Raw genomic sequence first — 24,650 nt, forward strand, 5'->3', positions numbered from 1 at the left:
GCCAGAAACCAAGAAGGATGGAAGCCCAAGCATGACATTTGAAGCTGCAGAGCCAGAAACCAAGAAGGATGGAAGCCCAAGCATGACATTTGAAGCTGCAGAACCAGAAACCAAGAAGGATGGAAGCCCAAGCATGACATTTGAAGCTGCAGAACCAGAAACCAAGAAGGATGGAATCCCAAACATGACATTTGAAGCTCCTCTACAGCCAGCCAATGCATCCATATATCTTTCACAATCAGGTCTTTCCGATTTTGATGAGAGTTTGGATTTAAGACCTCAGTGCTTGGCAACTTCTACACCAATGGTGGGCATTAAACTGTTCCCCTCTGAGACAAAGAGAGAGGCAGGCCACATCCCAACAGCGCAGAAAAAACTTTATGGGAAAACACCTATAGAGCTGTCAAACACCATCAAACCGTCAAACATCATTGGTGATCGTAAAACATTCTTCAAGCAGCCCACAGCTAAAATCCCCTACCCTGCCTCCAAAATTGCCTCAGAGTTGTTGAAACGTAATCCACCAGCGGCGGCAACAGGCCTGCTGGTGAAACGACAGAGACCCGATGGGGAGGCTGCGAAAAGTTCTGCTGCTCCAAAGGAACAGGAGGTAAAAACATTGGGTGCTGCTGAGTTTATAAAGCAATTTTGTTGCTTTTGATCTGATCATTTTACTTAACTTTATGGTTGTATCTTTATATGTCTGTGATCCTTTGTATTCCAGAAAAACTCAAGTTCGTACAACCTGCGATCTTTAGGTGAGCAGTGATGCTTCGTTTTCAGAAATTCTTCTGCAGATTGAATATTTTATTCAACCAACATCTGATTTGCTTTTACCCCCCTATTCTTATGCATTTACAGTAATACATTGTTCTATAAAGCAGGCTGTCATTGCCCTAACAGATTTTGCTGGCTGATAAATTGTCCCAGAAATTATTGTAATAAGCCAAAATATTGTAGTTGAGAGACCATTTTTAAGTAAAATAATGTAAGTTCGCCCTCTGAAAGACTAATAAACTTTTATTTTGTGCGGAACACTTCACACTGGAACTGGAAGACATTTTAAATACCACTAATGAAATACAACAACCAAAAACATTGAATAAAAATAACATTAAGAAACACACACAACCAAAACCTTAAATAAAATGGATTATGATGTCGGCGTAAACAAAATTTCCCTTCAAAAATATTTATCATTAGCATGGAAATTATCAAGCTTGTTAAGTTATCAAGCAATTAATTAATTGTTTATTGTGACAGATGCCATCAGTGTAAATTTAGGTATGTTGCTAATTAGATCCACTAGGCACTTAAGGAAGAAAATAAACTGCGATTAATGTTGCTACTTTTCATAGAGCACTTTGAAATTACATTATTTAAACCATTTAAAATTATTTACTTTTTTACTAATTTCTGGCTCTCTGAAGGTAATAGTTGCACCATATTTTATTAATTTAATTTGAATATAAATATGCACTACATGTTTAGGATTGCTATTTAAAAATGTAATGTAGAAAGCACTGTCTTCATTCTCCTTTACAATTATATTCCACGTTGTCTCAGTCCATAACTTTCCAATAAAATACACGGATGTTTTTGGGTTCAATGTGACCAAATGTGCAAAAAATTACACATTTTTGTGTATTTTTGAAAATGTTCCTCTGCTCCATTTGCAGCCTCCAAGCTGCTGCCCCCCTCTGGCTTGCAGAGACCTCAGGTGAGCGGCATTCCCGTTGGCTTGCCAAGGGCTACACTGAGTCTGAGAGCAGCTCCCTGCTCCAGCACAGAGAAACCAAGTGGACCTGCAGGTTTGTTCACACCTGGTCAGGATGCATGCTTCTCTTTGTTTAAAACTCAAACATAAATACCCAGCAGACTGACGCCAGGTAAAGAAACCTGCGACTTTTCTAATCAACCTTTGGATTTATAAGGATTTTAATGCCTTTGTTTTGTTTTATTTGCTTGCAGGTTTTTTTTACACTGATGCACCAGTTGATTAGTTTGTAATCAGAATTGGACCATTTTCTCCTGATTTATAAACTATCACCACCAAGTGAACTAATGTGAAAATACATCAGAACTAAAGACTCGCATTAGTTGTTTTTTGAATGTTTTTGCTTCTTTTTTCTTTAAGATATTTTATATTTTACCCAAATACCAACTTTCATTCTAAATGTACAAAAATTGGTTTTCATAGTGTTAGTGGCAGAGGTTCTAAATATTAAAGATTATTTTAGAAATTGATTATTCTATGCATTATTCTGACAATCAGATAAAAAACATTTTTCATTTAACCTCTTAAGCTTTTTTTTATACAATATTAGAAGTACATTAAAAATGCAAATAAATCAATTATTTTTTTTAGTAAGAAAATAGACATTTATTGCCTAAAATTTAATAATATAAAGCGCTCCTTTAGTGAATTTGAGCCAGATGAAGCTAAAACAATCCAACCTGGTGAGTTTTTGGTAAAGAATTTTGACAAACGAAGCTGTTTTTACACCTTTATGCAAAATGTATTTATATTTTTTGTCCTTTTGGCTTAATTACTGCTCTGAATATGTTTTGTTTTTTTAGCTATTAACTTTTTATGGGGGGTTTAGACTCCAGTTAGAGATTAATCGTTTGCTAAATTAGTTGACGATTATTTCAGTAATTGATTAATCACAATTAATTCAATTAACCGTTCCAGCCAGCCCTCTGAATGCATATGAAACACTGAGAACTCACTATTGCAGTTTGTTTCCTGTCTAATTAGTCTGTTTATTCTTCATTTAGCTGCCAACTCTGTCACGAAGATGGCACCAGGAAAGAGGCATCCTTTGGCTAAAGGAGACGCTTTGCCTGTGTCAAAGAGGAAGAAAACGGGTAAATATGGAAGTAAAGCTGCAGCACGTTGTGATATTTATGCAAATGTGTAAAAGTGTCACACTTGGTGTTTACACAAATTTAAATAAAAATGTGTTGCACCATCTTTAACAAATAAAAGGTTATTCCTATTTTTAAAGTGCATTGAACTAGTTTGTCAACACAACAATAAGTAACATTTATTCTCGCTGTTTCAGTCTTGATTTAAAGGAACTCAGTGTTTCGGCTGTTTTACAATTTTCCGGAAGTTTGTTCCATATTTTTGGTGCAAAGAAACTGCCAAAAAGAAAAAAGGAAAAAAAAATCTTGTATTCACAAATCTTGATTATAGTTTTTAGGGAAACTAATTTCCACATCCTCACTGAAGAACTGAAGCTGATAAATGAGTAAAAGTTATTCTCACTAATCCTTTTAGATGCCAGCACAACTGAAGCTCCCGCATCCGTCGGCGCCGCCACCAGCGGGGTAAAACCAGGGAAACAGCCAACAGCCAGCCACAGATCTGCCCCTGATGAATCCTCCAGAACTGGTCGGTAACTTGGTTCTGATGCATAACAAGCAGCAACGGAGTAGATTTAACAATCTGAGCCGTTTCTCTTCTCCAACTTTCAGATGCTGCAGCTGCTAAAACAGCAGCATCATATGATATCAGCAGGGGGAAGGGCTTAAAACTGCCGGCTGCCAATCCCAGAGCTAACCATGTTAAACCGCAAAGCCAGGGTAAGAAGACCAAAATATAATTTAATTTATTTATGGATAACTCCTGGTTGTCACATGTTCACTCCATGTAAACCATATGAAGAATGTGAACATTTCTGTTTGGATTTCATTTCAGGTTTCTTAATGTCACCTGGTGATGGTGAAGCAAATACTGTACAATAAAACCAGATATTTTTGTTTTATTTCACTTTTATGTATTCAGGTTGTCTCACTGAGATCTTGGGTCTTGTTTACAGAAGAAACCTGAAATAAAAAAAACCTCTCAAACAGTAATAATACAGTCAGAGGTTGAGCAGCTTCCTCTGCCTACATCTCCCAGAATGCTTTGCATGGATTTTAGTTCAGCAAAATTATTGAGTATTATATCAGGCTTATCAATTGATATTGATCATGTGTCTCCTACGATATACTGAGAACTCTGAAAAGTTGATTCTGGAAAGTTTAACTAATTTGAATAATGTGTGGAAACTGAATTTTCCTAAAAATCTAATTGTCAGCATCCTCTACTAAATCACTACTCCAACTTCATTAATGTGAGGAATTTTCTGACAGAAAAATATTTTTTATTTCGTCTCCTTTCTCTTGACTCCAGGTTGTGCCAAATGTGAACATCTGTTGCAAGAAGTAGAAAGGTTAAAGGAAGGTAACGTCATTTTACTCTGTATTTTATATTAACCCTGTGGGAGATTTAAAACATTTTTCTAAGTTAATAATCAACAATGTTAATTACTCATTTGTTTTAAATGTTAATATGTTTTTATTTATTTTTTCCCTACAGTGCTTCGCAAGCATAAAATACCACTGAACGGCTGAAGATTTCCATAGTTTTAAAAAAATAATTAAAGTTCTTAAACTTTCTGTTGCTTTTGATTAAATGTGGATTTATAAAATAAACGAATATATTTCTATGATTAACTGAAAGACATGATGATTGTTTTTTAAACAGTTTAAGGATTTACAAAGTCTTAATTTTTTCTTGTAAGTGAAGTTGGGCATCTGCAACTTTTACTTCTTAAACTGAATATTGATCTATAACATTGTGCTGGTGATCTTTATTTTTTGAAAACTCAAAATAATCTTCCATGTAATATCAACACTAAAGTATTGACTTCAGAGGAAAGAACAGTACATACTTGCAGAATTAGGCCAACACAGACTTTTTTGTATTTATGGAAATTAGAAACTGCTAATTTAAAAAATAAAGAGCATTTTTTCAGGTTTGAAAGTTCTTGTTTCTTTTTTTTCTTTTTTGTTTTGATTAATGAGAAATATATATTTTTTTAATTTAATTTACATCAATAAATATATTTTTCCGTCACTGGAATCGTATAAGCTAAGTCTGAATTATTTATTTCTCTAGATGCAGTGTAGAGAATTATTTATAAATAAAAATTTGGGATGTTAAAAATAGGTGATTATTTGTTTGAGTTGTCTTGCAGATTTCAAAAGCATCTACTTCATATTAATTTGAACCTCTTAAAAAAAATCAGCATCAAGGTGTAGTACTTAGAGTTTTCTTAAACTCTGAATACAATAGATGTTCTGTTGCAGATTTTAACATTTTTAATTTAATTTTAGTTTCTAAAGTGAATGTACTTGCATTAAATTATATGAGGGTTCAATTTTATTTATTTTTTATTTAATTATTTCGTTTGTTTGGTTCAAGCATCATTCCGGTCCGTACTCCTAACCGGTTGGTGGCGGTAATGCACCACATTGTTGAGAACCACCAAAATAAACGTCGATGAAGAAACGGCATGGAGAAGGAGGAAGTGCTACCTCATTTTAAGGAACCATTTTCGGCAATGGACGGGTAAGAGTTTTACATTAGTGAGGAAATATGGCCGCGGAGTAAATGTTTTTGTACTTGAAGGTTTAACTTCCCCATTGTCGGGCAATGGTTAACATAATCTTCCGATGTGAATGCATCCAAAATAAAGCGTGGTTTAAAACCAATCGTATTGTATTTAGTCCATCTAAAATAATTTTAAAAGGGTAGGATTCTTCTTTAAGCGCAACGAGCAATAATCGCCTAGGGGTCAGGGTGTAAAAAGTGTAACGGTTGCAACAACAATATGCTGTACTTTGATTTTAATTGATTAGGCTGTCTGTATATTCATAAAAGACACAATCGTGCGGAAAAGTGAAACATATTGTAACTTGTGGCTGATTTATTTTAAACCCTAAGCTGGAAGTGCAGAAAATATTGAATAAATTCACCCAGCGGCGGATTTAGAAACTGGTGAGGTAAGGGTTTCAATGCTCCTCTGTGAAAAACAAAATGTAAACAAAAGCACGCCAAAAAAAGTATTTATAGTCTCACTGTCTCTTGGAAGTTTTATGTACAAATGCCATTTAGTTATTTCACAATTGTATTATTTGCGTTGTGTTGAGAAAATAAATTTAAGCTAGTTTTAAAACTTAACATGTCTCGATTCAAATGGCCTGATTGTGGTTTTCAAATTAGTAATGTATTCTGACTTTTTGACCTTTAATTTACCTGTAGTTACAGCAGATGGTTTGCTAGGATCGTTTGAACTGCCTTTTGTCTGTGTGGGAAAACAATACAGTAGAAGTTGTTGCTTTTCACACTCGTCTGTGAAAGGCCGTAAACACGGCAGGGGTTTCAGGCTTCAGATAGAGGGTCAGAGATAGCTCCTGGTTGGATGAGCAAAGATACGCCTTATTTGAATAAATTAAAGATAAGAATACGCCTTTACTATAAAACTTTCTACACAGAAGTAACAAATCAGATTTGCTCTTGCAACTCTCCAAAGATGTCTTTGCTTTTCTTTCTTTCCTTCTTTCCATTTATGTCAGGTAAATGAATGCATGTCTCCGTTGTTCTGCAGTTTCTGGTGCAAGTTTATGCATTGTCTTATATTGGATTAAACTCTGTAATTCTGTGACGTCAACACGCATTGTTTTCCTTGTGACCACAAGTGGCTCGCTGAGAGGACCTGGGATCCAGAGGAAGAGAGAGCCAAACTTTTTCCAAAGTTAACCAATTTAGAATTTCTTCCTCAACAGTTGTTCAAATAAATAAGTAATTTATTTCAATAAACATTTATTTGAAAAACAAATGACAATTTGCAAGCACATTTCTACCTTTTTCAGTCTGAAGACATAATTTCTAAATATTAAATCAGGTAAAACAGTTATTACCTGAGCAGTTTCTTTCTAACTTTTACTTTAACTTCTTGGACTACTACTTTTTAATTTTACTTATGTGAAAATAAGCCAAAGTATTGGTACCTTTACTCAAGGACAATTTGTTTGGATATCTACTGTGGTCAGATTGACTTCAAATTAAATATTGCTGAATCAATATTTAATTTGAAGGCTTTCAGACAAAAAAAAGTTTTTTATGAGGATAATTTTGAGGATGGCAAGTCTCTACTGCACTAAACGAACCTGAAGTTGGCTTCCGATTTGGGAATTGCCCTCTATCGAGTTTTATTGAAGATTCACAAATGAATTTAAGCTTTCATAAATCATAGACTGACCATTGGTGTGAATCTGTAAATAAAACAAGAAACAGTCCTGAATAATTGTGCTCCTCTGGTGTCACGTGTCACATTTATGGTCCAGCAGCCCACCTGAAATATAACCTGGAGTGTTTAATCTTTTTGTGTTTGCAGACTTGAAGCTGTTACAGTGGAGCATTATAAGGCAGGCATGGTGCTCAGTGGTGCCGGTGATGCTCTGGGCTATAGGGGCGGGACCTGGGAGTTTAATTATGTTGGACCAGACATTCACCAGGTCAGTGAACCATTATAACCACCAGCCTAATGGTTTTAGGTACGGATGGCATGTTACTTTCAGTTAATTGTGGATTAATGCTTATTAGGTTAAAATTACTTTCAAAATTACTATTAACACCTCTTACGCCTGTTTTTAGTGTTGTAGTTTGGCCGCCATCCAGCAGAGGGCGCCGCTGGCCATCCTTAATTGAGCGGAGCCATTAATGCAGAATCAAAGATGTCGGCCATACCGGGAGGATTGTTCAGTTTGGGAATCTTTATGCGGTTCTGTTTTTAAATATAAACACCGATAAACTCCTTAAGTAACCACATTAATAGCCTCATTCAGTCGATCTGCTTGACGAAGCAACGCCAACTTCAAAAATTACTGATGTGCTCAGAAGGCGAGGTTGTGACGACAGAAAAGCGGAGGATACAGAAAACATGTAGCGTGATGGAGGAAAGGGGACGGTTGAGTTTGAGGAGCGATGTGCACGACGGGGTTTTAGGGTCACTGTAGATAAGAAAAAAAAGACTAAATCTCCACCAAAAACTAAAAATTCTGAGATTCATTTCAGAAAATATTTTTTAAAAAGGAGAGAGAAACTTCTGAACTCCAAAAATTAGCTTGAAATACTCTAAAATGTTCAGATTAATCTCCAAAATTTTCTAGAAAATATTCGCACTCATGGCCAACAAAATTCCATCACTTCAAAATTCAAAAATACTTTATTAATCCAGAAAGGAAATTAAATGTTGTTGTAACTCATTAATTTAGGTTCTTCAAAGAGTTATAATTATATTTAAATTATAACTCTGCAGTGGTCTGCACTACACTGAATCTGAAGAAGACTCTGACTGAAAATGTTGTGCTTTCCCAAGACGGTCTTATGAAGAGGATGGTCAGGATTTGATTTATGAAAAGCACAGCTGAGATCCTGAGGTTCCCAAACCAGAAACCTTGACATTCAAACTGGATGTAAACCTGGAAAATTCAGAAAAATACATCGTTTAATTTTGAGTTGTGGCAAGTGAATCATAAAATACTTCAGGAAGTAGATGACAGGTGTTTTTGATTATTTTTCCTCATCTTTAGGAGCTGCAGGAGCTTGGTGGGTTGAAAAAAATCACTGTCCAGCTTCCTGAATGGCCGGTGAGCGACGACACAGTTCTGCATCTTGCAACAGCTGAAGCTCTGATAACAGGCGAGTTATCAGAAAACCCAGTCAAATATGTTATTTTGCTGACTGCACCCCACCTTCTTCTAGATCTCCAGCCAAATCTAATTTAACTTTTGCCTTGATTTTCTGTCCTATTAACTCTGTATAACAGAACAATGGATACTGGAAATTGAACTTTTCTCTGATAATATTGACTTCGTGTGCAGATAATTAAATTTTTTTAAAGGGAACCTACTATGCAAAATGTACATTTTTAATGCGTTTATACTTTATTTTTAAATACTCAGTTGTTTTTGTTGCAATAAGTTCATGTTTTTGGTGTCTGGAAAATGAGTCACTTCAGAAATCGCCCGAATGGAATGTCATATTTGAGGTGCACTGCACCGTTACCTAGCAACCCTCACAGAGTTCCAGTCGTCACCTAGCAACCCAAACTGAGCTCCAGCACCTTTGATTAGCTGGTTTTACCACTGTATGATGGAAAAGACAATTGTTTTGTTGTTGGCTTACCATCTAGAAACCACTTGCTGCATTCTTGTTGGTTGTGTAGGAGGCTCTACTTCTGCTTTTCAAGGATGCACAGTTGGCTGCACATCTGTTTGCAGCCATTTTCACATGCAAATGTAAACATTGAGTTTGGCAGTGTGACCAGCATCAGCTTTTTTGGATGTATAGTGACAAGAGGCATTAGATCAGCTCCTTCTGAAAGGAGCTTAAAATAGGCAGAAGTGAGGAGACTAAAATCAAATTATCCAAGAATGATTTTGTGTAAAAAATGTAGTGAACCTGTTTTGCATAGCTCACAGACCTATCCTAAGCATAATAGTTCACCTCTTCTGACTTTAAATTGAGCAAACGTTTGTGTTCCGTGCAGGAAAGACCGAGGAGCAGCTTCTGGATGAAGTGGCGTTTTGTTATGTGAAGGGGATGAAAGACATGAGTGGAAGAGCTCCTGGACATACAACCGTTTTTAGTAGGTTTTAATCATTAAATTATATCATGTCCACTTGTAGCAGAGATATTTAGAAGTGAATATACTCTTAGATGTTGACAGACTGAAGCCTGGACAGAAAGGGGGCTGCAGAGTGCCGTATAACAGCCGGGGTGCCGGCTGTGGAGCGGCCATGAGGGCCATGTGCATCGGCCTGAGGTAAGACAAACCTCCAGGACCTTTGGGCTTTAAAGAGTTTGTGTCTCTAAAGTCTTCCAACACAGGATAATTAGGAAAGTGGATGTCTGGTTTTGACAAAATATTTCAGGTTTCAGGAAGCAGAATTGTACAAGAAAAGTAATTTCCTATCCTTGAAAAGGCTTGGATTTCTGTTAGGTGTTTTTTTTTATTATTATTTCTGTATAAAGTCTTTGAAAGTGTTTGATATTCAAACTGCACAGTTTTACAATAAAGTGCAAACAAATGTTTGTTTAAAAGCTTTCATTTGGAAAACATAATTTACAGTTGAAACCAGATATGTTCATACACCTAATAAGAAGACACATTTATTTTCTGTGTGTAAATTAAATTAGACCTCTCTGTATTATGTCAATTATAATTTCCAAAATTGTTTCTATTTGCTAAATCCCAGAAAACGTAGTGAGAATTTTTTTTTTTGACTCTCTTTGTCTGTTGTCATTTACCTAAACACAGTCTGTTTGGATTCTTTCAGTGTAATTAATTATTCCTACAATGACTTATTGATCACTGTAACTGAAATAAAGATTGGTTTATATTTATATGTTAAACAACATTATTGAAATTGCAGGATTTTTAAAATTAAATTTAGTGTTTTGGTCTCGGACCAGAACAGAACTATATTTTAGTTTACCTTGTCCTTGCTGTAGAATATTATTAACGGTGAATTAAATCTGTCATTTTTTGGCTCATTTGTGTTTTTTATCTTCAAAATGCTGCTGGAAAAGATTTAAAACTTGTCTTGAAAATGCTTGAAAAGTGATTGAATTTTACTGTGGAAAAAGTGTAAAAACAATGCGTGTCTGTCGTTGAATCACAGAACCAGTTTGTTTTTGAAGTCACACTGGAGCGATTTCACAACACTTTTAGGTTCACTTTTGAGATCTGTGACATATCCTCACCAATAAACCGCGATTCTGCTTTATTTTACGCTCCAGGTATCCAAACCCTGGCCAGCTTCCTTCTCTGGTGTTTGTCGCCGTGGAGACGGGCAGGATGACTCACCATCACCCAATCGGTTTCCTGGGATCCGTTGCGTCGGCGCTTTTCGCCTCCTACGCCATCCAGCGGCGGCCGCTTGAATCCTGGGGTGTGGGTCTGCTGGAAGAGGCCTGTCCCATAGCCAAGAAGGTTATTACAGACAGCGGCTTCGCTGTGGAGGAGAATCTGAAGGATTGGGACTCCTTCTCCAAGCACTGGAAGCGGTACAAGCTGCTGAATTCAGTTTTATATTGTTATGAGGCTGTGCTGATGTTCGATTCAATTACGATTAGATTAAAACTCGTTCCATACGACTCAGTGTTGTAGTTTTACCGCCATCCAACAGAGGGCGCCGCTGGTCATCTTTAAGCGGAGCTGGTACAAGATGGCGGAGGCATACTAGGACATTAGAGAAACGGTCCGAACAGAGTCCGGTGTGGCATGTAAAATGCACTTTATTCAGTTCTTTTCTGAAATATAAACTATTGACAGGCTCCTTAAGTTGTTTAGAAATATAAATACCGGACAAACTAATCAAGTTTCTCCTTAATGGCGCTTATTAAGCCGAGCTGCACAACGGGACAGCAGCAACGTCTCATTAAAAAGTTATTTTGCTGCTAAGGCGTACAATGACAGAAAAGCTTAAGGTATTAGGCAGAAAAATTGTATCGTGATGGAAAAAGTCATTAAAATGTCTCACTGTGGGGCATTAAATGTTTCAAATATTTAATTTTAACCTTTTTATTTTTCTATTCAGTAATCTAAGAGGTTCTTGTTTTNCGGCCATACCGGGAGGATTGTTCAGTTTGGGAATCTTTATGCGGTTCTGTTTTTAAATATAAACACCGATAAACTCCTTAAGTAACCACATTAATAGCCTCATTCAGTCGATCTGCTTGACGAAGCAACGCCAACTTCAAAAATTACTGATGTGCTCAGAAGGCGAGGTTGTGACGACAGAAAAGCGGAGGATACAGAAAACATGTAGCGTGATGGAGGAAAGGGGACGGTTGAGTTTGAGGAGCGATGTGCACGACGGGGTTTTAGGGTCACTGTAGATAAGAAAAAAAAGACTAAATCTCCACCAAAAACTAAAAATTCTGAGATTCATTTCAGAAAATATTTTTTAAAAAGGAGAGAGAAACTTCTGAACTCCAAAAATTAGCTTGAAATACTCTAAAATGTTCAGATTAATCTCCAAAATTTTCTAGAAAATATTCGCACTCATGGCCAACAAAATTCCATCACTTCAAAATTCAAAAATACTTTATTAATCCAGAAAGGAAATTAAATGTTGTTGTAACTCATTAATTTAGGTTCTTCAAAGAGTTATAATTATATTTAAATTATAACTCTGCAGTGGTCTGCACTACACTGAATCTGAAGAAGACTCTGACTGAAAATGTTGTGCTTTCCCAAGACGGTCTTATGAAGAGGATGGTCAGGATTTGATTTATGAAAAGCACAGCTGAGATCCTGAGGTTCCCAAACCAGAAACCTTGACATTCAAACTGGATGTAAACCTGGAAAATTCAGAAAAATACATCGTTTAATTTTGAGTTGTGGCAAGTGAATCATAAAATACTTCAGGAAGTAGATGACAGGTGTTTTTGATTATTTTTCCTCATCTTTAGGAGCTGCAGGAGCTTGGTGGGTTGAAAAAAATCACTGTCCAGCTTCCTGAATGGCCGGTGAGCGACGACACAGTTCTGCATCTTGCAACAGCTGAAGCTCTGATAACAGGCGAGTTATCAGAAAACCCAGTCAAATATGTTATTTTGCTGACTGCACCCCACCTTCTTCTAGATCTCCAGCCAAATCTAATTTAACTTTTGCCTTGATTTTCTGTCCTATTAACTCTGTATAACAGAACAATGGATACTGGAAATTGAACTTTTCTCTGATAATATTGACTTCGTGTGCAGATAATTAAATTTTTTTAAAGGGAACCTACTATGCAAAATGTACATTTTTAATGCGTTTATACTTTATTTTTAAATACTCAGTTGTTTTTGTTGCAATAAGTTCATGTTTTTGGTGTCTGGAAAATGAGTCACTTCAGAAATCGCCCGAATGGAATGTCATATTTGAGGTGCACTGCACCGTTACCTAGCAACCCTCACAGAGTTCCAGTCGTCACCTAGCAACCCAAACTGAGCTCCAGCACCTTTGATTAGCTGGTTTTACCACTGTATGATGGAAAAGACAATTGTTTTGTTGTTGGCTTACCATCTAGAAACCACTTGCTGCATTCTTGTTGGTTGTGTAGGAGGCTCTACTTCTGCTTTTCAAGGATGCACAGTTGGCTGCACATCTGTTTGCAGCCATTTTCACATGCAAATGTAAACATTGAGTTTGGCAGTGTGACCAGCATCAGCTTTTTTGGATGTATAGTGACAAGAGGCATTAGATCAGCTCCTTCTGAAAGGAGCTTAAAATAGGCAGAAGTGAGGAGACTAAAATCAAATTATCCAAGAATGATTTTGTGTAAAAAATGTAGTGAACCTGTTTTGCATAGCTCACAGACCTATCCTAAGCATAATAGTTCACCTCTTCTGACTTTAAATTGAGCAAACGTTTGTGTTCCGTGCAGGAAAGACCGAGGAGCAGCTTCTGGATGAAGTGGCGTTTTGTTATGTGAAGGGGATGAAAGACATGAGTGGAAGAGCTCCTGGACATACAACCGTTTTTAGTAGGTTTTAATCATTAAATTATATCATGTCCACTTGTAGCAGAGATATTTAGAAGTGAATATACTCTTAGATGTTGACAGACTGAAGCCTGGACAGAAAGGGGGCTGCAGAGTGCCGTATAACAGCCGGGGTGCCGGCTGTGGAGCGGCCATGAGGGCCATGTGCATCGGCCTGAGGTAAGACAAACCTCCAGGACCTTTGGGCTTTAAAGAGTTTGTGTCTCTAAAGTCTTCCAACACAGGATAATTAGGAAAGTGGATGTCTGGTTTTGACAAAATATTTCAGGTTTCAGGAAGCAGAATTGTACAAGAAAAGTAATTTCCTATCCTTGAAAAGGCTTGGATTTCTGTTAGGTGTTTTTTTTTATTATTATTTCTGTATAAAGTCTTTGAAAGTGTTTGATATTCAAACTGCACAGTTTTACAATAAAGTGCAAACAAATGTTTGTTTAAAAGCTTTCATTTGGAAAACATAATTTACAGTTGAAACCAGATATGTTCATACACCTAATAAGAAGACACATTTATTTTCTGTGTGTAAATTAAATTAGACCTCTCTGTATTATGTCAATTATAATTTCCAAAATTGTTTCTATTTGCTAAATCCCAGAAAACGTAGTGAGAATTTTTTTTTTTGACTCTCTTTGTCTGTTGTCATTTACCTAAACACAGTCTGTTTGGATTCTTTCAGTGTAATTAATTATTCCTACAATGACTTATTGATCACTGTAACTGAAATAAAGATTGGTTTATATTTATATGTTAAACAACATTATTGAAATTGCAGGATTTTTAAAATTAAATTTAGTGTTTTGGTCTCGGACCAGAACAGAACTATATTTTAGTTTACCTTGTCCTTGCTGTAGAATATTATTAACGGTGAATTAAATCTGTCATTTTTTGGCTCATTTGTGTTTTTTATCTTCAAAATGCTGCTGGAAAAGATTTAAAACTTGTCTTGAAAATGCTTGAAAAGTGATTGAATTTTACTGTGGAAAAAGTGTAAAAACAATGCGTGTCTGTCGTTGAATCACAGAACCAGTTTGTTTTTGAAGTCACACTGGAGCGATTTCACAACACTTTTAGGTTCACTTTTGAGATCTGTGACATATCCTCACCAATAAACCGCGATTCTGCTTTATTTTACGCTCCAGGTATCCAAACCCTGGCCAGCTTCCTTCTCTGGTGTTTGTCGCCGTGGAGACGGGCAGGATGACTCACCATCACCCAATCGGTTTCCTGGGATCCGTTGCGTCGGCGCTTTTCGCCTCCTACGCCATCCAGCGGCGGCCGCTTGAATCCTGGGGTGTGGGTCTGCTGGAAGAGGCCTGTCCCATAGCCAAGAAGGTTATTACAGACAGCGGCTTCGCTGTGGAGGAGAATCTGAAGGATTGGGACTCCTTCTCCAAGCACTGGAAGCGGTACAAGCTGCTGAATTCAGTTTTATATTGTTATGAGGCTGTGCTGATGTTCGATTCAATTACGATTAGATTAAAACTCGTTCCATACGACTCAGTGTTGTAGTTTTACCGCCATCCAACAGAGGGCGCCGCTGGTCATCTTTAAGCGGAGCTGGTACAAGATGGCGGAGGCATACTAGGACATTAGAGAAACGGTCCGAACAGAGTCCGGTGTGGCATGTAAAATGCACTTTATTCAGTTCTTTTCTGAAATATAAACTATTGACAGGCTCCTTAAGTTGTTTAGAAATATAAATACCGGACAAACTAATCAAGTTTCTCCTTAATGGCGCTTATTAAGCCGAGCTGCACAACGGGACAGCAGCAACGTCTCATTAAAAAGTTATTTTGCTGCTAAGGCGTACAATGACAGAAAAGCTTAAGGTATTAGGCAGAAAAATTGTATCGTGATGGAAAAAGTCATTAAAATGTCTCACTGTGGGGCATTAAATGTTTCAAATATTTAATTTTAACCTTTTTATTTTTCTATTCAGTAATCTAAGAGGTTCTTGTTTTGCTACGTTTTATAAATATGTTTAAGTTTAATAATTTTCTGTTTATTCGGTCAGTATGGAATAAAGCTGGCAAAATTACTAATCTATAATGATATGTTTCTTTAAAAAAAAATCTGTATATTATGAAAAATCGAGCCATTATGGAAAAATGGTCGAACTTGATACTCGAGAAAACAAGATAAAATGGCTGCTTATGAAGTAGATGAGATTAATCCATAATTTGCATCCCATGTTTGAATATAATTGATTCTTAACTGGGTTGTAAACATCAGTGAGCTTTTTCCTCTGACCTCAGGTACCTGGATCTGCGGGGAATCTCTGACGGAAAGGGGCCGGTGACCTGGCCCGACCCCTACGGTGTGGCTGAGAGGGATAAGGCCTATACGAGCTTCAGTCTGTCTGGCTGGGGGGGATCCTGTGGCCACGATGCTCCCATGATAGCACTGGATGCCTTACTGGGCGCCGGTTCAGACTGGGAGGAGCTGATGAACAGAGCTGCTTTCCATGGAGGTCAGAGGTTCAAACAAGAAACGTCTCTTTTGTGTATTAATACCAGCTTTAAAGGAGTCAATTAAACAGATTTTAAACCTCTAGTCCTCTGCAAGAGAGTATTGTTCACTCTTTGCTTGGTTGCATGAGTCGGCTTTATTAGCTCAGGGATCAGAGGTTTGAGACTTGGACACAAATGACTGTTTGAACATGGACAAAACTGATTTTGGCCATGCTGAAACTGGTAGAATCTGGAATCAGTGAGGTTGATTCATCCAATTTTGTTGCATGTTTCTTCCTCTAACACTGTCAGATTTTACATTATTTCACATGAAGACATGAGGATGATTTAAACATGTTTTTTATGGCGTTATACCTTTGTGGTTTTGTCCAGGTGACAACGACAGCACAGCGGTGATCGCCTGCTGCTGCTGGGGTCTTCTCTACGGCACCAAAGGGGTTCCTAAATGCAACTACTCCAAACTGGAATACCGGGATCGTCTGGAGCACTGCGCTAAGAAGCTTTACGCTTTATCCCACTAAAAACACATGTTTCTATTCTATCTCTATTTTTGGTGCCTTAAATCAGTTCTGAAGTGGTAGATATCTGAAGTCTATAAAAATATATACAATATAAAAATAGTAAATGTATTATGCTCTGATTGTATGGGGATGATTAGGTATAGGTTATGTACTATATAAATCAAAGCTTCTACATGTGAAGAAATGTGTCATAACCACTACAAAAAAACCCACACCACTGATTTTATTTTCCTCTGGATTCATAAATGAGTTCAGATGTTTGAAGCAGAAACCAGAACCACTTAATCTGTGATCAACTCAGTCAGAATCTCCTCAGCGTTAACGTATCGCTCCACCAGAGGGCGCTGAGCTGTGATGGGAAATGAAAAAACAGATTAAAGATTTTCAGAAATGCTTACTTGGACGTTGATTGTGCCATTTAAGAAACTGTCGTAATGTTTTCACTCCTCGCTGTCCTGAGAAACCGAGGAAGAGGAATGCAGCATGAATGTTTGAAATATGGTTTAAAAATTTTACTTATGTTTTGCCTCATGATGGTCAAATTTAAAGAGAGTTTGGGGCATATAAAGTGAATTATCCAGTGTGGGGGGATTAGCTTAGAGACCTAGTAAACCGGGACCCTTGAAAGTTCAGTCTGCCTGTAATGAACCATTGTCAGGAAGTGACCGATTGTGTTTAAAAACTGAAACTATAAACATTTAAATTCTAGCAGCTTGCACAAAGACCAGAAATATTTAATCTGCACTGTTTATTTTTAGTTTAGAAATGCTTTCAAATAAGTAATTCACCTAAAAATATTTTTTATATATATTTTGTTTTGTTCTACAAACTTTTGTTGGCTTTTTCAGCTCTACGATACATTAACAATTGAAAGCTTATTCCTAACTAATTAAGATTAGTGATATAATTTATAGCTAAAATTTACCTTAGAAATTAAATCTATGGAAATGGAAATGACCTCAATATTAACATTATTTTTTTTATAATTTCACTCCGTTACTATCACTTTTTTCACATGCTGTTGCTGCTTTCTGCTCTTGTTGTTTTAATGATGCTGCTGATTTTTTTATACTGACTTTATTTTTTTACGATGCTGAGAGACGCCCATGACTTTTAGACCAACTCTTGTGCATTCACTCTAACACTGTATCTGGGGCAAAATTATCTTCATTTGCCTTGATATAAACTCAAACAGCTGGGAATTAATCATGAAGAACCTTGTTATCCTGTAGTGATAATTGACTGTTGTATTGCATCGGCCAAATGGCTGCAAAAATATCTTTCAGTCGGATTGACTAAACCTTTCAGAATGACTGCCAGATTGGCTCTGAGGGACGAAAGATGGGAATGTATAAAAGCTACATGAATACCAGTGAAGTGTTGACAGGATGGAAGAATTTTTGTTCTATGCAAATAAACTGAATTCAACTCCCTTATATTTCTTTACTTCTTTGTCACTAAGCTGAAAGTAGACTCTCTTTTCTTATCACCCACTTAAATGCAGATTACTACAGTAACCAGAGATGGGAGGAGTACCAAAAAATGACATTAAAGTAAGAGCAGCACTACTTCCAACATACTTTTACTCAAGTAAAAGTAAAAAGTAGCTGTACAAGAAATTACTCAAGAGTAAAGTATATGGTAAACACCTACTAAAGTAACTGATTAAACAACTATTTAATGTTTAGAAATTACATAAACAGACCAAAATGTAAAGCTATGTGGAAATTTTTTTAATAATTTATATTAATTACAAAATAAAAATCGGGAAAAATAAATATTTTTCCAAATCAGTTTGTCTTTATATCAAACTTTAAAAATAAGCTAAAGGTGTGTGTTTGTGTCAGGTGAAATTATGGTTAAAACAAGCTTGTTTATCATTCAGTGAAGTCATAATGGGTAGAGAAATTTTACTACAGATAAGAGTATCGATACGATACCTCAAAATAAAACTACCCAACTCAAAGTAATAATACCCCTAAAAGTAAATTTTCCCAAATGTTACTCATTTGAGTAAATGTAATTAGTTACTACCCAACTGTTCACTGTGAAGATGAGATTCTTTCCTCGTTCTAAACTAATAAAAACCTTTACCGCTTGGTGGCAGTATAACCCAGAAAAGCCCACTGTCGGTGAGAATGTAGATCTGCAGTGGCACCATCCCTATGTTGTGTAGATCTACAGTAAGCTCCCTTTTCCTGTCGCGAAGCGCCCGGTGAGGTTGCTGCACACGTTTTCTGTGGCCCTATTTCAGCAAACCTGGATTTTATAACCTTTCAACGAGAACAAACACACGATAACAACATTTCCAGAACGACATAAGTAAGTTCGACCATGAATGCAATAATAGTCATGTATTTTGCTAGCTTGAAAGGATGCTGTTAATTCACTGGAAACTCGTAAGGCCTAATATTTTCACCGTAGTCTCTGATAGCATTAGCTTGCTAGCCGCGCCACATTAACGGCGAGCTTCAGTATCAATAAAAATGCTCTTTGATTGGTATTTAATTGTGGTATTCATTTACAAGATGATGTTTGTGATAATGTGTACCACGTAACCGAAAATACAATCTATGTTTGGCTAAATTAGCTCACTCTACTCCATATGTTAAAGAATACGTTGCATTACTGACTGTTAGCATGTAGGATAGCTAGTTGCTAATGTAGGTCCTGCCTCACTTGCGTATGGAAACGCAATTTATTCTAAAAAAAAATTGATTTAGCATTTATCAAAAGTCGGTTTATGGCAATAAAGCTAGGCTGTGTTTTGTTTTAATGTGATGGAGAAAATTAACAATTAAAATGTCTGTGGGATATGTACAGGTGGAGCAGATTACCTTTTATTCTGAAGGACAATTTTGTTTAGAGGCTTCATAATTAATTTTATTTATTTTGTTTGTTTATTTTGGATATTTAAAATATCTTCCAGTTCCTGTGTTAAATATTCATTAGATTTCAAAGTTTATTGATCTTTGCGAATGTTTTCCTCCATTATTATACCATTATATTAGAAAATGGTCTCAAAGCAACAGTACTATCATTTATCACAATAACTTCTAGGACAGTTTATAGCCCAGCAAAATGTGTTTACAAGATGTAAACATAAATTTTGTGTTGTCTAGGCAACATAAAATAATTAAAAATCTAGACTGTTCAGTACAACAGCTGACCTCTCTGATGTGTAATGCGTATCGTTTCAGATTGACAGCTCCCTTCAGCGATGTCTCGTTTCTTCGCCACCGGGTCTGACAGCGAGTCGGAGGAGTCGTCATCCGCCGATGAGATCACCCCTAAAGCGCCCGGGACGACCTTCAAGCAGTCAGTGTCTCTTTCCAGTTTGTCATCGCATCAAATCCGTCTGCTGAGGTCTCACACAATAATGCTTCTTTTACAGGTCACTGCTTCTTAGTGACGATGAGGAGGATACTAAAAGAGTGGTGCGTAGCGCCAAAGACAAAAGGTGGGTGTGCTTTTAAACAGCCTCAAAATGGCAGAAATCATCCACCAAGCTCATCATTAAAAAATAATTTCCATTTAAATGTCAGGTTTGAAGAGTTGACGAACTTCATAAAGACGATCCGCAACGCCATGAAGATCCGTGACATGTCCAAGTGTCTGGAGGAGTTCGAGCAGCTGTGTCGGGCCTTCCTGAAAAGCAAGAACATAGTGGACAAAGAAGGAGTTCCTCAGTTCTACATCCGCCTGCTGGCCGACCTGGAGGACTACCTCAACCAGGTCGGCTGCCTCCATTAATACCAAACAACAGCTAGACGTTCCTTTTATTAAACGTTTGTTCTCTTCCTTGAAGCTCTGGGAGGACAAAGAGGGCAAGAAGAAGATGAACAAGAACAACGCGAAGGCCCTGAGCACCCTGCGCCAGAAGATCCGCAAATACAACCGAGACTTTGAAACTGAAATTGCTGCTTACAAGGAGGTAAGGTGGAAATAAAAACAACAATGGTTGGTGTAAAAAACAGAAACAACTGAACAGGAACAAAACTATTTTTTTCACTTTTTAGAACCCACAAGAGTCTGCAGATGAGGAGGAGGAGAAGGAGCAGGAGGATTCTGGTAAACGTTTCTGTTCGTAATGGTTCTGTCACGTTCTCAAGAAACAACGTTCTTGGTAACTTAGATTCGTAGTGAAAAATATTTGCACTTTTGAGGATTACAGACAGGCCTGTCGTAATAAACAATAAATCAATTAATTAAAATGAGCTTAATAATAATTCATCATTTTTCTTTTCTTTTTCTACCAAAAACTGGATGGCAAAAGTTTTCAGTTTGGTGCTTTGGTCTCAACCAGCCCTTTTATTGAAGGACAGTTTAGTTTACATAGACTTCATCATTCATTTTATTTGTTATTTTCTTTATTTATGTTGGATATTTAAAATGTCTTCCAGTTCCAGTGTCAACATTCACTTGAATTTAAGATTGTGATCTTTGAGAATGTGTTCTTGCATTATTATACCATTATATTACTAGAAACTGGTCTCAAAACAAAAATATATCATTTATCACAACAATTTCTGCATCCAGCAAAATTTGTCATCATGTCAGGCCTAATTAGAAGTGTTAAGATATTCTCAAAAACTCTATTTTTTATTTCCCCAGGCTCCTCGTCTGAGAGCGACGACGACGACGATGATGTGGGGGAGGAAGTGTCGGCAAAATCCTTCCTGAAGAAAAAACCTGAAGGCCCCTCAGAGGCGAGCAAATTCCTCAAGTCTGCCAAGGGCTCTGGGGTGAGAGGCATCGAGCCGTTTGACCGCTTCACATCCTTGAAAATGTTTGGATTTTAATCTGGCGTTTTCAAGGTTGATTTCTGTGTAAAGTCCTTGAAAGTTCTTGATACTCAAACTGCACAGTTTGGCAATAAAGTCAATCTAAGGTTTGATTAAAAGCCTAAATTTGGAAAATGTAATTTACAGTTGAAACCAGATATTTACATGTACCTAATAAGAAAACACAGACATGTTTTTTCTGACTGAAGTTAAATCAGACTAAACTTTTCTTGTTTTAGGTCAGTTAGAATTACTAAAATGATTTCTGTTTGCTTGATTCCAGAAAAGTTACCAAGAACGTTTTTTAGAGATTGTTTGTAACTTTCTTTATAAAATGTTTTAATGTCATTTACCTTAACATGATTTGTTCGGATTATTTAAATGTAATTAGTATGTATTATTATTTCAACTGACTTATTTATCAGTTGAAATAAAGGTTAGATAATATTTTATGTTAACAAATGTTATTAAAATTAGGCAATTTATTGTTAAATTAATGTTTTGTTCTCAAACCAGTGAAGTGTGAGATGCATTTCAAAACATAAAATGTTGTTCTATTTCAGTTTACCTACAACATAGAATACTATCACATTAGGAGCTGTAATAAATGACATCATATTAGAGTGCATTGAAATAGTTTTAGGGTTTTTTTCCGAAGTAGGAAAGTTTGAAACTTACTTTAAAAATGTTTGAAAAGTTCTTGAATTTCCTTTGAGAAAAGTCTACAAACAAATTGCAAATGTGAAAGTCAGTTTTCCTTCCAACAGGACGAGTCGACTTCTAGTGATGAAGACGACGATGATGAAGACTGGGGTGGCGACACCGAGGAGAGCGGCAGCGAGAGCTCGGATGACGAGGAAGGGAAGAGCAAATCTCTGGCCACTGTTTTCCTCAAGAAGTAAGTCTGGAGTCCGACGGTCGGCCCAAATCGCTCTGCAGCCAAACGGGTCGCTAACGGGAACGTTTACCGTCCTCAGGGTGGCCGACAAAACCAGCATCAAGAAGGGCGAGAAGAAGAAGAAGCAGAAGAAAGAGCGAGGTGGGGATCTGCAGGAGGGCGAAGGAGATGAAGAAGGCTGGGAGAAGGTTAAAGGAGGCGTCCCTCTGGTTAAGGTAGAAGTTCACATTTTGCACGTTTTCATCCGTCCATTTTGGTTTAAAAAATCAAAACGCACATCCTGCACATTTTTAGGCAGTAAGTTAATGTGTTTTTGGTGTCTGGAAAATGAGCCATTTGAAAAACCTACGTAATGTTACATAACAAATCAGCAGGCACTATGCCGTTACCTAGCAACCACACCTGAGCATAACTCGTTACTTAGCAACCCAAGCTGAGCTCCAGCATGTTTGGTCAGCTGATTTTATGCTGAACAACCAGAGTTATGTTGTTGTCTTACCATCCAGAAACCACTTGCTGCATTCTTGCTGGTTGTGCAGGAGGCTCCACTTCTGCTTTTCAAAGATGCACGGTTGTATAATTGCACATCTGCTTGCAGTCATTTTCAAGTGTGAGAGTAAACGTTGAGTTGGGGCGTGGCCAGCAGCAGCTTGACTGGATTTAAAGTGACAGGAGCTCAAACGGGCAGTACCGACCAGACTGAAATCTAATTACCTAAGATTGATTTTGTGAAAAAGAATGTGATGAACGTAGACTAATCCTAACATAAGCATAATGGATCACATTTAAGAGACGTGTCTCTAAAACAAAGCAAATATAACTGAGCTCTAACGCTAACGTCGTTCTGGTGTTTTCTGTCCACCAGGAGAAACCAAAGATGTTTGCCAAAGGCACAGAGATCAACGTTCCTGTGGTGGTGAAGAAACTCAATGAGATCCTGCAAGCAAGAGGCAAAAAGGGAACAGACAGGTAGGAGGAAACAGCTGTGACAAACCAAGAGTTTCTTTAGTTTCCATCTTGTAAAAACCTGATTGAGCTCCTTCACAGTTTGTATTTTCTACTAACTGGAGTTCCAGTAGATTTACGATGTCGTCTAACCGCTGAACAGACGAGCAGCTCAGATTAACGTCGGTCTGTTTAAAGCGATGACGATGAGCCGTTCTTTCCTCGGACAGGGCTGCTCAGATCGAGCTGCTCCACGCTCTGGCAGTCATCGCTGCTGAGAATAATCTGGGCCAAGGCATCCTGGTCAAGATCAAGTTCAACATCATCGCCTCTCTGTACGATTACAACCCCAACCTGGCAGCCTTCATGAAGGTGAGCCTCTGCTTTCTAAACGATCTGACGTCACCGAAACATTTCAAAATGATCTGTGAGGCGAAATGGATCAGATTCTTCCAGCGTTCCGGTGAGTTTGAGGTTCAGGATGTTTTTGTTTTGTGGTCATGTTGCTCTTCAGGCCGACATGTGGAAGAAATGCCTGGATTGCATCGACGAGCTGCTGGACATCCTGTTTGAACACAACGACATCTTCATCGGGGAAAACATCGCAGAGGACAGCGAGAATCTGATCATCTCCGATCAGGTGACCTGAACTCTTTATTTAAGGTTTTAACGGTTTTAAAGGACAAGTTTTTGTGTTATGAGTCGTGTGATCTACACCCGGATATTAAAGTCAGTAGAAAACAGGTTATTATAGTTAACTAAAATAAACAAAATAACAAATTGAGAAAACATTTTTGCTAATGGAAATAATTAAAACTGTAATTAATGGGGGAAAACTATAACTGGAACTATGTCATCCATTGTAAAACGTGCTAAAATTATAATGTCCTTCGTTTTTGTGTTTGAGTCTATTAGCCTTACTGCACTCCATAGTTACGCCCAAAGGTTGGAAGAGAATACCAGAGTCTGTTGTTGTTCAATAATTAAATATTTAATGAAAATACAACAATTGAGAATTTTTTTTGTTACCTTAGATGGATTATAAACACAGATTAGCTCACTTTTGTAATGGAAATACAGTTTTTTGTTGTTTCCTCCTTCCTGTCATTGGTGAGACCTTAAATTTCTTTAATTAGTTCTTTAGTTTGCAATGTGACGAATCCATGAACCGCTCTGTGTGTGTGTGTGTGTGTGTGTGTGTGTGTGTGTGTGTGTGTGTGTGTGTGTGTGTGTCCTTCAGCCTTTCAGGGTGCGCGGGTGTGTCCTGACGCTGGTGGAGAGGATGGACGAAGAGTTCACCAAGATCATGCAGAACACCGACCCTCATTCACAAGGTACAAAACGCCACTATTGTTGCTGCTGTGTCTGTAAAAACAAACGTTTTCCTTCATAAATTCACGTTTCTGTTTCTCTCTTTCCGTCTGCTTGTGCAGAGTACGTGGACAACCTGAAAGATGAAGGTCGGGTTTGCGGCATCATCGATCGGCTGCTCTCCTACTTGGAGAACAAAGGATCCACAGAGGAGATCTGCCGCGTCTACCTGCGGAGAATCATGCACACCTACTACAAGTTCGACTACAAAGCCCACCGCCGCAGCCTCGGCCTGCAGGGAGAAACCAAGGTGAGGCAAGGTCATGTG

The 24,650-nt window shown here is 37.5% G+C and overlaps 3 protein-coding genes across 4 annotated transcripts; all 3 read left to right on the plus strand.

Annotated features, from left to right (window-relative positions):
• Positions 1 to 6: 6 nt before the first annotated feature.
• On the plus strand, positions 7 to 4,512 carry LOC106934942 (uncharacterized). The gene is made up of 8 exons (XM_015015125.1): positions 7 to 610; positions 725 to 758; positions 1,680 to 1,811; positions 2,782 to 2,871; positions 3,287 to 3,400; positions 3,484 to 3,591; positions 4,184 to 4,234; positions 4,370 to 4,512. Exons 1-8 carry the CDS (start codon positions 32 to 34, stop codon positions 4,402 to 4,404), a joined length of 1,143 nt encoding a protein of 380 aa, XP_014870611.1. The 5' UTR covers positions 7 to 31; the 3' UTR covers positions 4,405 to 4,512.
• Positions 4,513 to 5,302: 790 nt separating this feature from the next.
• On the plus strand, positions 5,303 to 17,818 carry LOC106934950 (protein ADP-ribosylarginine hydrolase-like). Of its 2 annotated transcripts, XM_015015131.1 has the most exons (8): positions 5,303 to 5,404; positions 7,233 to 7,353; positions 8,431 to 8,539; positions 9,390 to 9,488; positions 9,560 to 9,665; positions 10,643 to 10,909; positions 15,648 to 15,862; positions 16,236 to 17,818. In XM_015015131.1, exons 1-8 carry the CDS (start codon positions 5,349 to 5,351, stop codon positions 16,382 to 16,384), a joined length of 1,122 nt encoding a protein of 373 aa, XP_014870617.1. In that variant the 5' UTR covers positions 5,303 to 5,348; the 3' UTR covers positions 16,385 to 17,818. The 2 variants fall into 2 exon arrangements, with proteins under 2 accessions (XP_014870617.1, XP_014870618.1); XM_015015132.1 differs by lacking the exons at positions 5,303 to 5,404; positions 7,233 to 7,353; positions 8,431 to 8,539; ... (1 more) ...; positions 9,560 to 9,665; positions 10,643 to 10,909 and adding exons at positions 12,014 to 12,428; positions 13,279 to 13,377; positions 13,449 to 13,554; positions 14,532 to 14,798.
• A 733-nt stretch (positions 17,819 to 18,551) lies between these two features.
• On the plus strand, positions 18,552 to 24,642 carry LOC106934945 (eukaryotic translation initiation factor 3 subunit C-like; the record flags this gene model as incomplete). The annotated part of the gene is made up of 14 exons (XM_015015127.1): positions 18,552 to 18,706; positions 19,585 to 19,702; positions 19,779 to 19,844; positions 19,930 to 20,119; positions 20,193 to 20,318; positions 20,404 to 20,455; positions 20,999 to 21,129; positions 21,936 to 22,066; positions 22,146 to 22,281; positions 22,932 to 23,035; positions 23,242 to 23,383; positions 23,526 to 23,651; positions 24,252 to 24,345; positions 24,445 to 24,642. Coding segments are annotated over exons 2-14 (1,594 nt in total), but the record flags the coding sequence as incomplete, so codon positions are not given.
• Positions 24,643 to 24,650: the final 8 nt, after the last annotated feature.

Source organism: Poecilia latipinna, unplaced genomic scaffold (assembly GCF_001443285.1).
Source record: "Poecilia latipinna isolate Pla-1442-1.1 unplaced genomic scaffold, P_latipinna-1.0 Scaffold1885, whole genome shotgun sequence".
NCBI classification, from domain to species: Eukaryota; Metazoa; Chordata; class Actinopteri; order Cyprinodontiformes; family Poeciliidae; genus Poecilia; species Poecilia latipinna.

Excerpts from the sequence above, each read along its gene's own strand:
- LOC106934942 (XM_015015125.1), top strand. The coding sequence starts at position 32 with ATGACATTTGAAGCTGCAGAGCCAGAAACCAAGAAGGATGGAAGCCCA. Across the intron at positions 3,401-3,483 it reads TGATGAATCCTCCAGAACTG|ATGCTGCAGCTGCTAAAACA; the intron begins GTCGGTAACTTG and ends TCCAACTTTCAG. Across the intron at positions 4,235-4,369 it reads AGTAGAAAGGTTAAAGGAAG|TGCTTCGCAAGCATAAAATA; the intron begins GTAACGTCATTT and ends TTTTCCCTACAG.
- LOC106934950 (XM_015015131.1), top strand. The coding sequence starts at position 5,349 with ATGGAGAAGGAGGAAGTGCTACCTCATTTTAAGGAACCATTTTCGGCA. Across the intron at positions 9,489-9,559 it reads TGGACATACAACCGTTTTTA|ATGTTGACAGACTGAAGCCT; the intron begins GTAGGTTTTAAT and ends ATATACTCTTAG. Across the intron at positions 10,910-15,647 it reads TTCTCCAAGCACTGGAAGCG|GTACCTGGATCTGCGGGGAA; the intron begins GTACAAGCTGCT and ends CTCTGACCTCAG.